Source organism: Convolutriloba macropyga, chromosome 9 (assembly GCF_964194025.1).
Source record: "Convolutriloba macropyga chromosome 9, txConMacr16.3, whole genome shotgun sequence".
NCBI lineage: Eukaryota > Metazoa > Xenacoelomorpha > Acoela > Convolutidae > Convolutriloba > Convolutriloba macropyga.
In genome coordinates, this window is record NC_134476.1 from 7,731,911 (window position 1) to 7,744,432 (window position 12,522).

At 34.1% G+C, this 12,522-nt stretch overlaps 1 protein-coding gene across 2 annotated transcripts in view; it reads left to right on the forward strand.

Moving 5' to 3' along the window:
• Positions 1 to 12,522, forward strand: part of LOC142345588 (uncharacterized) — a 290,080-nt gene that overhangs the window by 262,291 nt on the left and 15,267 nt on the right. For both annotated transcript variants that reach the window (XM_075397710.1, XM_075397708.1), the window contains 2 exons: positions 6,601 to 6,766; positions 12,028 to 12,181. In XM_075397710.1, the coding sequence (XP_075253825.1) occupies positions 6,601 to 6,766; positions 12,028 to 12,181 (320 nt within the window). The remainder of the gene's footprint in view (positions 1 to 6,600; positions 6,767 to 12,027; positions 12,182 to 12,522) is intronic.

Sequence of the window (12,522 nt, forward strand, 5' to 3'; positions counted from 1 at the left end):
AGTCCAAAATTGCAGTGCCGACTAAAACAGTCCTAAATTCTTAGACTAAATTCGTATTCAGTCACAGAAACAAACCATCTTTTTTCCGTACGTTCAACAGTCTGTTACAAATAACCGGCTGGTATCAGAAGCAGATTTTTTTTCATTATTATTAATTAATAGGAAAATTTCATCTCATGTTCGGTAATGAAGCTTCAAACCAATTCCTTCGTGTCACTGAAATATGGTAGTGGTGATTGTAAATCATAATCAATTGCCCGCGTACATAGAGAAGCAATTATTGTAAACGCGTCTTTTTGCCAAATTTTCGCTTGACCTTTTTGACTTTTCGAGTGACTTTTACGCCCTTGACTTTTTGCGTTTCGCGTGATCTAAAATTCTCTCTCAATCAAAATTTTAAGCAATTGTAAATCATAATTTATCTAGCTTAAGTTTAAGTTTCTTATATAATCTTTAATTTTTTCAACTATAGGGTAACGTTTTTTGGGTATTTTGTCCTTTCTCTGCAGGCTTTTTACCCTGGGCTTCGTGGCTCTCAGGGCAATTAAATTGGAGAGGTATTCTTTACAGTGGGCTGTAATGGGAAATTATCAATAATTTTTAATAGCCCCCCTCATCTTCTCAGCCGGCTATTATAGCGCTCCTATTTTTTACAATTCAAAAAATTTGAATTGTATTCGGGCGCTGTTTTTTTTTAAGATGTGTTCACACATTTTTTTATGACTTTGATCTTTCAAAACGGGATAAACAGGTAAAGCCCAGCGGGCATTAAGTTTTATTTGAGGCCCAAAGAGCGCTGTAGTAGTCATTCAAGTGATTAGAGTGGTACAGCTGCTGGGATGGCCCTAATTGAAGGTTAAAAGGTCGTTTTTAGGAGTTTTTGGGCTCAAAATGCTGCAATTTTTCTTTTTTTGTGATTTTTTTTGATTGATTAGTCTTAGGTTGAAGTTTTTAAAAGTTGACGAAGGCATTTTTCGAGACAAATTTACTCTTTATGACTATTTTATGAGCTATATGTTTTGGTATTACAAACACAAACACACAAAATGATACTAATTTTTGCAATTTTTATCAAATTTTTTTGAAAATGTTTGTCATTTTTTGAGTTTTTCCAGCTTCAGGGGCCACTGAATCTCCTTTGAGGTTCGATAATAGGTCACTGCATAGTTTTTAGTAACAACGGATTGGTTTTCAACATTTTAGTGTCTCAAATTTTATCACCTTTTTGATAACATTCGCAATTTTTCTAAAGGTTTTCTAAAGTTTTTGTCAGTTATTCGTATTTGTCCATTCTCAAGTACCAAAAAACCTTTTCCACGGTCTGATGAAAGTTACTGCATGGTTGTTGGTTTCAATGGATTTTTTTTCGACAATTTAACCTTTCGAATGTTGGAAATTTCTTGATAAAATTTGCAATTTTTTTAAGTTTTTCCCAAACATTTGTCTTTTAGTCAGTTTTTCTCACCTCTGTAGCCAGCTAACCTTATCCAATGTTTGATAGTATGTTATTATATAGTTGCTAGGGGGCAAGTGAATGGTTTTCTACATTTTATTTGAAAGAATTTCTATTTTAAATTTGAAATTTTTTCTAAAAATTATTGCCTGTCGGTCTTTGAGCCCATGAATTTTGGAAGGCTTGGAATTGGGTAACGGGATGATGTATAATAGCCTCTAGATACACAGAGACAATTCTGATGATTTTAATATCACGATTTTCCGTAACATTTTATTAAAACTTGCAATTGATTTCTTTTTTTTTTAATTTTTTGGTCATTTTCGAGTTGATGGATCTTCAAGGGCCAATGAATTTCTTTCAGTTATTGCAGATATAATACTGGACCGATTTCAGAAACAAAAATTCGTTTGGAACATATATTTGAAATAGGTATAATTAAAGCGATCGAATTTTGCCTTAGGGGTTAAAAGCTTCTAAAGTTTTAGCAATGAGTATTTTTTATGTTCAGTTTTTTTATTGTTTTAATTTCTCAGTTTTTTGGAGATGATTTTGATTCTGTTATCGCTGGCATTGTTCACGTGATCTCCTGGTCAGGTAGAGTACTTCTAAGTTTTTCATTCAATTCTTTGAATTGTATTTGAGGACTTGTCCTGCTATGTTTTTTACAATTCAAAGAATTTGAATTGTATTGGTGCGCTGTGTTTTTTTTTAAGATGTGTTCACACATTTTTCAATGACTTTGATCTTTCAAAACGGGATAAACAGGTAAAGCCCAGCGGGCATTAAGTTTTATTTGAGGCCCAAAGAGCGCTGTAGTAGTCATTCAAGTGATTAGAGTGGTACAGCTGCTGGGATGGCCCTAATTGAAGGTTAAAAGGTCGTTTTTAGGAGTTTTTGGGCTCAAAATGCTGCATTTTTTTTTGTGATTTTTTTTGATTGATTAGTCTTAGGTTGAAGTTTTTAAAAGTTGATGAAGGCCTTTTTCGAGACAAATTTACTCTTTATGACTATTTTATGAGCTATATGTTTTGGTATTACAAACACAAACACACAAAATGATACTAATTTTTGCAATTGTTATCAAATTTTTTTGAAAATGTTTGTCCTTTTTTGAGTTTTTCCAGCTTCAGGGGCCACGGAATCTCCTTTGAGGTTTGATAATAGGGCACTGCATAGTTTCTAGTAACAACGGATTGGTTTTCAACATTTTAATGTCTCAAATTTTATCACTTTTTTGATAACATTCGCAATTTTTCTAAAGGTTTTCTAAAGTTTTTGTCAGTTATTCGTATTTGTCCATTCTCAAGTACCAAAAAACCTTTTCCACGGTCTGATGAATTTTACTGCATGGTTGTTGGTTTCAATGGATTTGTTTTCAACAATTTAACATTTCGAATGTTGGAAATTTCTTGATAAAATTTGCAATTTTTTTAAGTTTTTCCAAAACATTTGTCTTCTGGTCAGTTTTTCTCACCTCAGTAGCCAGCTAACCTTATCCAATGTTTGATAGTATGTTATTAAATAGTTGCTAGGGGGGCAAAGAATGGTTTTCTACATTTTGTTTGAAAGAATTTATATTTTTAAATTTGAAATTTTTTCTAAAAATTGTTGCCTATCGGTCTTTGAGCCCATGAATTTTTGAAGGCTTGGAATTGGGTTACGGGATGACGTATAATAGCCTCTAGACACACAGAGACGATTCTGATGGTTTTAATATCACGATTTTCCGTAACATTTTATTAAAATTTGCAATTGATTTCTTTTTAATTTTTTGGTCATTTTCGAGTTAATGGATCTTCAGGGGCCAATGAATTTCTTTCAGTTATTGCAGATATAATACTGGACCGATTTCAGAAATAAAAATTCGTTTGGAACATATATTTGAAATAGGTATAACTAAAGCGATCGAATTTTGCCTTAGGGGTTAAAAGCTTCTAGAGTTTTAGCAATGAGTATTTTTTTGTTCAGTTTTTTTTATTGTTCTAATTTCTCAGTTTTTTGGAGATGATTTTGTTTCTGTTATCGCTGGCATTGTTCACGTGATCTGCTGGTCAGGTAGAGTACTTCTAAGTTTTTCATTCAATTCTTTGAATTGTATTTGAGGACTTGTCCTGCTATGTTTTTTACAACTCAAAGAATTTGAATTGTATTGGTGCGCTGTGTTTTTTTTAAGATGTGTTCACACATTTTTCAATGACTTTGATGTTTCAAAACGGGATAAACAGGTAAAGCCCAGCGGGCATTAAGTTTCATTAGAGGCCCAAAGTGGGCTTTATTAGTCCTTTAAGTGCTTATAGTGGTGCAGCTGCTTGGATGGCCCTAATTTAAGGTTAAAAGGTTATTTTTAGGAGTTTTTGGGCTCAAAGTGGTGCATTTTTTCATGTTTTTTGTGATATTTTTCAGTTTTTGTGTTTGATTATTCTTAGGTTGAAGTTTTTAAAAGTTGATGAAGGCCTTTTGCGAGACAAAATTGCTTGTTATGACCTTTTTATGAGCTATATGTGGTTGTACTACAAACAAAAACACACAAAATGATACTAATTTTCGCAATTTTTTTCAGCTTTTTTGAAACTGTTTGTCATTTTTTGGGTTTTATAGCCCTAGATGTCAAGAAACCTCCTCTAGCGTTTGATAAAGGGTTTGATGATAGATTACTGCACAGTTTCGAGTGTTAATGGAATGGTTTTCAACTTTTTGCCATCATGAATTTTAGCATTTTTGACAAAACTTGCAATTTTTTTCATAATTTTTTATTGTCATTATTCAAGTTGTTTGAGTCCCAGGGACCAGAAAACCTCATTAGAGGTTGAATATTAAATTACTGAAAATTTTTTAGTTGCCATGGAACAGGTTTCAACCTTTGAATATCACAAATTTCAGCAATTTTTTTTTAACAAATTCGCATTTTTTTCAGGTTTTTGAAAATTTTTATCAGTTTTTCAATTTTTCCAGTTTCAGGGACCAGGCAATCTCCTTGAGGTTTGTTGATAGGGCACTGCATAGTATCTAGTAATAACGGAATGCTTTTTAACTTTTTAATGTCTCGAATTTTAGCATTTTTTTGATAAGATCTGCAATTTTTTTAAGGTTTCCTAAAGTTTTTGTCAGTTTTTGATATTCGTCCATTTTCAAGTGCGAGAAAACATATTTCACGTTTTAATAAAAGTTACTGCATGATTTTTAGTATCAGTGGATTTCAACAATTTAACCTTTCGACTTTTAGAAGTTTTTTGATAGAATTTGCAATTTATTTCAAGTTTTTTTTTAAAAAACTTTTGTATTTGTTTCTTGCCTCAGTAGCCAGGTAATCCAGGGTTTGACAGTATGTTATTGAATAGTTGCTAGAGGGCAATTGAATGGCTGTCAACATTTTAATCGAACGAATTTCTATTTTTTGAAGTTTGAAATTATTATTGCCTATCGATCTATGAGCCAATGAGTTTTTTAAAGCTTGGAATTGGGTTACTGGATAGCCTCTAGAGACACAGAAATGATTCTGAAGATATTTATATCACAATTTTCAGCAACATTTCCTTATATTTAAATGTTTTGTTCATTTTCCAGTTAATCGATCTTCCAGGGCCAATGAATATATTTCAGGTCTTGCAGATATGATACTGGACCGATTTCAGAAATAAAAATTGGTTTTGAACATGTCTTTGAAATAGGTGTTTTTAAAAAGGAAAAAGTTTTGCCTTAGGTTTAAAAGCTTCAAGACTTTTAGCAATGAGTATGTTTTTAATTGATTTTGATTCTTTAAGTTTCTCATTTTTTTTTTTAATGATTTTTGTGTTCTGGCTGGCATTGTTCAATTGATCTGCTGGGCAAGTAGAGTGCGTCTGCGTTTCTCATGCAATTCTTTGAATTGTATTTCAGAGCTTGTCCTGCTATGTTTTTACAATTCAAAGAATTTGAATTGTATTGTGGCGCTGTCTTTTTTTTGTTTTAAGATCTGTTCACACATTTTCATGATTTTTGAAGTCAAATTGGAGTAGTGATTTTGGTCACGCCGAAACAGGAAATGGAGCGAAAAAGCGAGTGGTTTTGCGACGGGAATTTTTTTTCGCTCTTATTTTAAAGTTGTGTGAGAAAACGATGTTTGAACAAAAATTCGTTTTCTCGGTAGTGGTTTTTTTGTTCATGTGACAATTTCACTCTGATTTTTACTGTTTTTTCGATTTTTTTGTATCGATGGGATTTTTTTGTAAAGGGTTTTCTCAATCCATTCACAGCTCATTCTAGACCTAGTTTTCTGTTTGAATTAAATTTTCATGTCTCGCTAGTGTTTTTTTTTATTCACATGCGTCATTTTGACATTGATTTTCTGTTTTTTCTTATTTTTTATCTGATTTTTTTTAAAATGGTTTTTATCTGATTTTTTTTAAAAATGGTTTTCTCAATTTACTCATAGTCCATTCTAGGTCTAGTTTTTCTGTTTAGTCAGTGAAAATTTTTTGAATTGTACGTCAGGACTTGTCCTGCTATGTTTTTTTACTTCGTCGAACAAAAAAATGTTTCGCTTTACCTCATTTTGCCGCTTTTTCAACATTTTGCGTGAAATTTTTTTGACTTTTTTAGGCTAGTTTCTCTCTTCTCTCATTCTGCTAAATGTGATTTTGAACATCAGTTGCTCAGCAAAGCAATTCAAAATGAACAGAGTCAGTATAAAAATGGAAGTCAGAAATAGAACGGGATAAACCTATAAAGCCCTATTTTAGATGCCCGCTATTTGAACGTCATTCCTATAAGTCTTAGTTACCATCTCTTATGCTTATTGGTATTGATAGTAGCCCCTGTAGCCTCTCTCTAAGAAACAGAAGTATGTTCAACTACGAAATGCCATCAAAATAAATCGGACTTAAAAAATGTTTTTGTACAAAAATCTTTTTTTTAGAATATCTATTCCTTCAATCCCATTCATGCTTATTGGAATCAACGGCGGCTATTTTCCGGCAATCTGCCGGGTATGTTTTTGCTTCCAGTTAACATAAAAATTTTTTTGAGTTGAAATAGGTTGCCAAATCGGTTTCTCCAGAGCATAAACTTTTTTCCTGGGGAGGGGAGGTGATATTCGTTGGTACTTTTCTTTGAAAAAGAGCTTCAAAAAAGTTTGAAAAATGTGACATGAGTTGAAACGTTTCCAGGTGTTGTTGCAACTGGCGGACTTGAGCTTCGCCGCACAAGATGTGTTCAAACAGTTGGTTGAGACAACAGGTGCTGTGAGTAAAAGGGTCAACACTGTCAATCAACGAATCAAACAGGCACAGTCTGACCTGAGCCAAATTACGTCATCTATGGACCAAGCTACAGGTAATTTTGCTATAAGGAGGAAAACTCGGATCTATTCTCTTTGCCCCCCCCCCCCCCCCCCCCTCGCCCCGTTACAAATTATATAGCACGTTACTATGTAAAAAATAGCACGTGCGCCTGGGGGCGTAAAAGATATAAACCCCATAAGCGGGGGGGGGCAAAAGAGAATAGATCCAAAAACTCTTATAACGGATAGATCTGTTTCATGCCCCTCCCGCTCACTCGTAACCACCATAATTTATGCGTTCATAATAGTGTGTGTTAACACACTAATAATCATCTTTGCCAGGATAACGGTTTATGTAGCCCAGTAAGAGGTGGGACTAGTGGCTAATACAGTTGATATCTGCCATTATAAAATTTTAAAAATATCGATACAGATGCTAACCGGGATAATGAAAGGTTTCAGATACTGAAATGATCCCAGTTTATGAAATAATTATGGTAAAGAAGTTGAAACTATTTGATTAAGTTGCCATTGGAGGTGTCAGTCTATTATTAAAAATAGCTCCCCATATATTTTTTGTATTGTCATCAACTTTTAAATTGTCACTACCAGAATTCCTTTTTGGAAACTTGATTTGATTTAAAGTTTGTGTTATATAATTGAGTTTGCATTTCAGCCGATTCAATAATGGTAGGTGATTTATGGTTGCATGAACGTATTAGTGCTGGTTTTTTTGCATGATTTACATTGTAGTTAAAGCATGCTTTTCTCTATTTAAGTTTTAATTTATGCTCAAATTTAAAATATCGAGTGTTTCTGCGACTGTTTTTTCTACTGTTTTTTCTTGCAAGACATTTTTAAAATCAATTTTGAACGACTGAGATTTCAAAATTATACATTCATGACTGTGTGCGGGATTGTTGTGAAAGCTTAATTGCGTGATAGCCGAGAGGAGGTGTGTGTGATTCACACACCAATCATTGAGAGTGCAATCCTCTTCATCCGTGAAGCTGTCTGTGTAAGGATGAGCTCTTACTTAACCATAGCTTCAGGTTGACAATAGCCTGACCAATGTTGGCTGCAATGATGGTACCACGTGACAGTTTCAGACACAAAAAATAGGCCATAGTCACCAAAAAAGAGCAATGCTGCTCATAAAAAAGAACAATTTGAAATGCGGCGAATAATAAGAAAAAGGGCAGCTGAGAACAGGCCGCTGTGGCCTAATGCTGTTCCGCTGCAATTACGCAGGAACGAAAATTATTATTATTAATAGCCGCACAGCGATAGCTGGGGCTAGTATTGACCTTCTCTTGGATTTTTTACAATTCAAAGAATTTGAATTGTATTGGGGCGCTGTCTTTTTTTTTAGATCTGTTCACACATTTTCATGATTTTTGAAGTCAAATTGGAGGAGTGATTTTGGTCACGCCGAAACAGGAAGTGGAGCGAAAAAGCGAGTGGTTTTGCGGCGTGAATTTTTTTCGCTCCAAATTTAAAGTAGAGTGAGAAAACGGTGTTTGAACAAAAATTCGCTTTCTCGCTAGTGGTTTTTTGTTCACATGCGGCAATTTCACTTTGATTTTTACTGTTTTTTTCGATTTTTTGGATCGGATTTTTTTCTAAATGGTTTTTCCAATCCATTCTTAGTCCGTTTTAGGTCTAGTTTTCTGTTTAGTCAATGAAAATTCTTTGAATTGTACGTCAGGACTTGTCCTGCTATGTTTTTTTTATTTCGTCGTCATGATTTTTGTTACGACCATATGACGTCACGGCTACTTTTTGTTCATTCGTTCATGCAATTTCAACTGAATTGCATGCGTGACGTCATTTTTCGCTCTTAGTGGAGCCAGTTTTTTGTTCATTCGCGTGATTAAATTTTTGGTCACACTTGACTTACCTCACTCTCAAAAATGAATTCCTCACTTTGAAATTGACTTTTATTTACTTTAATTCAAAGAGATAAGGTCAAATGGGTGTGTGTCACTCTAAATGAAGGTTATTTGAGATCAGCTAATAGTGGCAGCAGTAACTTATACCAATTTTTAATCAAAATATAACAGATCAGCCTTAATGAAAATACAAATTTTTTTGGTCTGTCTTTTTTACTGTTTTTTTAGACTGCCGATCTACGAATCTATTGCGGCTATTTTCTGGCAATCTGCCAGCTCGTCGAGTCCTAATAACACGGAATTTTCATGATTTAAGGAGAACACAGACACTATTTGGCAGAGTAGGAAAAGAAATATCTCACAGAAAGTATTTTTCGCTATTTACCAGAAAGTCATCGTGAAACTGCTTGATTACTGGCAAATTTGTTAACACATTTTTTTGCAAGTGAACGTCATCGAAGATGCGACAAATATAGCATTTTTTGAATAATGTAGTGCTGAATTGTCAAACCAGCTGGTTGCAAATTGGCGGAATCTGAAATTTCAGAATCTGAAATAAAATTGTTGTGGAGGTGAAGTTAGTTTTTTCTAGCGCGGCTGCTGACAAACTAAGTAATGCTTCCTTCAGAACTTGAATTGTTTTCAGGTTTTGTCAATCACACTCGGGTTACAAGTTTGCAGTAGAGCAGAACAATGATTTTTCTATCTCTTACACGGCCATGACAGGCTGCGGCGTTGTCACCAAATTTATCTAAAGTTCGGTCAATTTGGACGAGGCTTTTCGTCATATTACGGAACATCTCTCGTGTGCTTCAAAGCTGCTTTGAGTTGATTTGTCTGAAAGTGAAGCCCAGAATTTTGAATGGGCTCTGCAAATTGTCCTCCTTTTTCATTGTTTGTTCCCTCTGTCTGTTTTTAACTAGTTTTTGCTTCTCGTTGGGGATTTTTTTTTACTTAGCATACATAAAAAAAATTGTTTTTCAAGTTTTCAATTTTGTTTCTTGTTTCTTCATTACAAAAGGAGATAGAAGAGTCTCAAGTAGTTACCAGTGCTTACCACTTTATTTTTGGCAACGTTTTTGATTGAATACAAATTTTTGAATTTCTACATCTGATTATCAATTTTATTAATAGCCGCCGTCAGCCTCTCAACGGCTATTATATAGGCGCTCTCCTTTTTTTTACAATTCAAAGAATTTGAATTGTATTGAGGCGCTGTCTTTTTAGGACTCGAAAAGGAGTATTGGAGAAGTCTTTTTTAATCAATTTTTTGGAGTGAATTTTGAAGCAGGAAATGAAACGTAAAAAATTTGGAGTGATTTTGTTGCTAAACAAAATGACGAGTGAAGCGAATAGAGAGTGGTTTTTGTTCATATCTCTATTTTCTAGAGAGGGAGAAATTGAGAAAAATTCTGTAAGGGAGCGAAATTTTTTGTTAACTTTTAAAGCAGTTTTTTCTGATTTTTTTGGTTTAAGGTTTTGTAATAATTTTTTGTAATTTTAGGCTGGTTTTGGTACCTATTTAAAAGTTTCTGGAAATTCATATGAATTTTATGCTAATTCTGAGCTTTTTCATGTATTTTGCCTATTTTTAGGCTAATTTTTGCGATTTTTTGACGATTTTTTTGTTTTAGTGCCTCAAATAGGTATTGAAAAGGCCTCTAATTACTTGAGCAATTTTATTACCGGATAACAAGTGGCTACAGTTTTGTGGATATGAAGCACTTTTTTTTGTTGAGAATTGTGACAAAAAATGACGAAAATTGAAACTAATTTAAAAAAAAATTTTTTGCAGGTTTTCGTTTTGGTTTTTTAGACTAAGTTTCTTAGCCTATTATGACTTGCCTTTTGTTTTGCGAGTATCTGGATGCCCTATCGGCTGAAGGAAACTTCTCCGTGGATTTATATGCTTTTGTATTATTAAAAAATTTTATTGTTCCAGTTTTTTTTTAGTCAAGTTGTTTGTTAGAGCTTATTTTTTTCATGATTTGGCGTCAAGCCTTTAAAAATTCTCATAAGTGGTTTTAGTAGGTACTTGTTGTTTTGACGAAGTTTTTTGGGAGAGATAATTGTTTCGGGATCTCACTTTATGACAAAATTTGGTCAGATTTTTTTAATCATATTTCAACAGATTTGATTTTCTTGTTTTTTTGTTTCATTGTTTTGTTTCAAAATAATCATAAATTAGTGGAGGCAGGTTTTGTCTGATGAGTAGGTGGATGGCGTTTAAGTAGATTTCGACTTCGAGTCGTTTTCGGAATTCTTCCGACTATGTTTTTTTTTATTGAAATCTTCACATATTCCCATGATTTTTGAAGTCAAATTGGAGTAGTGATTTTGGGGCGAAACAGGAAGTGGAGCGGAAATGCGAGTGGTTTTGTGGCGTGATTATTTTCACTGTAATTTTAAAGTAGAGCGAGAAAACGGTGTTTGAACAAAAATTTGCTTTCTCGCTAGTGATTTTTTGTTCACATGCTGCAATTTCACTTTGACTTTTTTTACTGTTGTTTTCGATTTTTTGGATCGGATTTTTTAAATGGTTTTCTCAATCCGGTCATGGTTCATTCTAGGCCTAGTGTTTTTGTTTGAACTTCCCTTTCTCGCTTGTAGTTTTTTTGTTCACATGCGCCATTTTAACATTGATTTTCTATTTTTTTCTTTTTTGATCTGATTTTTTTGAAATGGTTTTTCCAATCCATTCATAGTCCGTTTTAGGTCTAGTTTTCTGTTTAGTCAATAAAATTTTTTGAATTATACGTCAGGGCTTTTCCTGCTATGTTTTTTAAATTCGGTTTACATTTTGATCGCCTTTTTCGTTTTACATAAGTCACGATTTTCACGTTTGACTTCTGACTTACTTCACTCACTGTTTCAAGTGAATGGATTTTAAATTCTCTCACGCATTCAATTACTCAATGTGGTGAATACTGTCAAAGTCAAAGGATCAAAATCAAAAGAGACGGGATAAACCGATAAAGCCCGGTCATTAAGTCATTGCGAATTAGGTTATCAAAGTTCATTAGAGTGTTTGCTAGCTGCCATTGGTATTAAGCTTATTAGCTTTCTAGTTTAGAAGCTAAATTAAATGTAGTTGTAGAATCCAAGCGAAACTGCACGCCAATTTAGAACACTTTTTGACACTGAAAAAAAAACAGAAAATAATTCGGTCAATTTATTTCTTTTTTTTCCCTATTTCAATCCCGATGCTCATCAAGCGCGTCAACGGCGGCCATTTTCCGGCAATCTGTTGGCTATGTTTGTTGTGGGACCCTTCATTTTTTCATTGACCCCAATGATTTCGCTAAGTTCTCACAATGGGTCTCCCGCTTGTCCATTAATTGAAGGAGTCGCTCTCGATTGTATTAATTAACTCAATTTTGGATAGACAACTCAATTTTGATGTATTCTTCTTGTTTTGATAGTGAGCTTCGTGCACGTGAACAAACGCCAGCTTCTCGCGAGTGACTCCGCTGAGACGCATGGAATGAACTTTCTGTCTTCTGACAACAGACCCATCGCTATCAAAGACATGTACGGAGAATGTGATGGACCTCCAAACGTCGATCAGTGGAACAAGTAAGGGAAATCTTCGATGCCACTAAGATTTTACGGATAATTTCCGCCACCCCCACATTAAGGCATAATTACAGTAATGGTGGGGGCAATACCTTATTTGATTCTTATCCGGGGGGGGGGAGGAGGCGTAAATTAACGGGAATGTAATTATAACCTCCCGTAAAACCGAGCAGCTCAGTAAATTCGAGTTGCTGTTAATCGTTTGGCTACTACTGATGTTAAACGTTCTTAATTGATCCCAAACTTAGTAGTCCTGCGTTCTTTTTTAATAGCCGCGAAGCGATAGCGGATATTATTGGGGACATCGTGTTTTTTTTACAATTCAATGAATTTGAATTGTA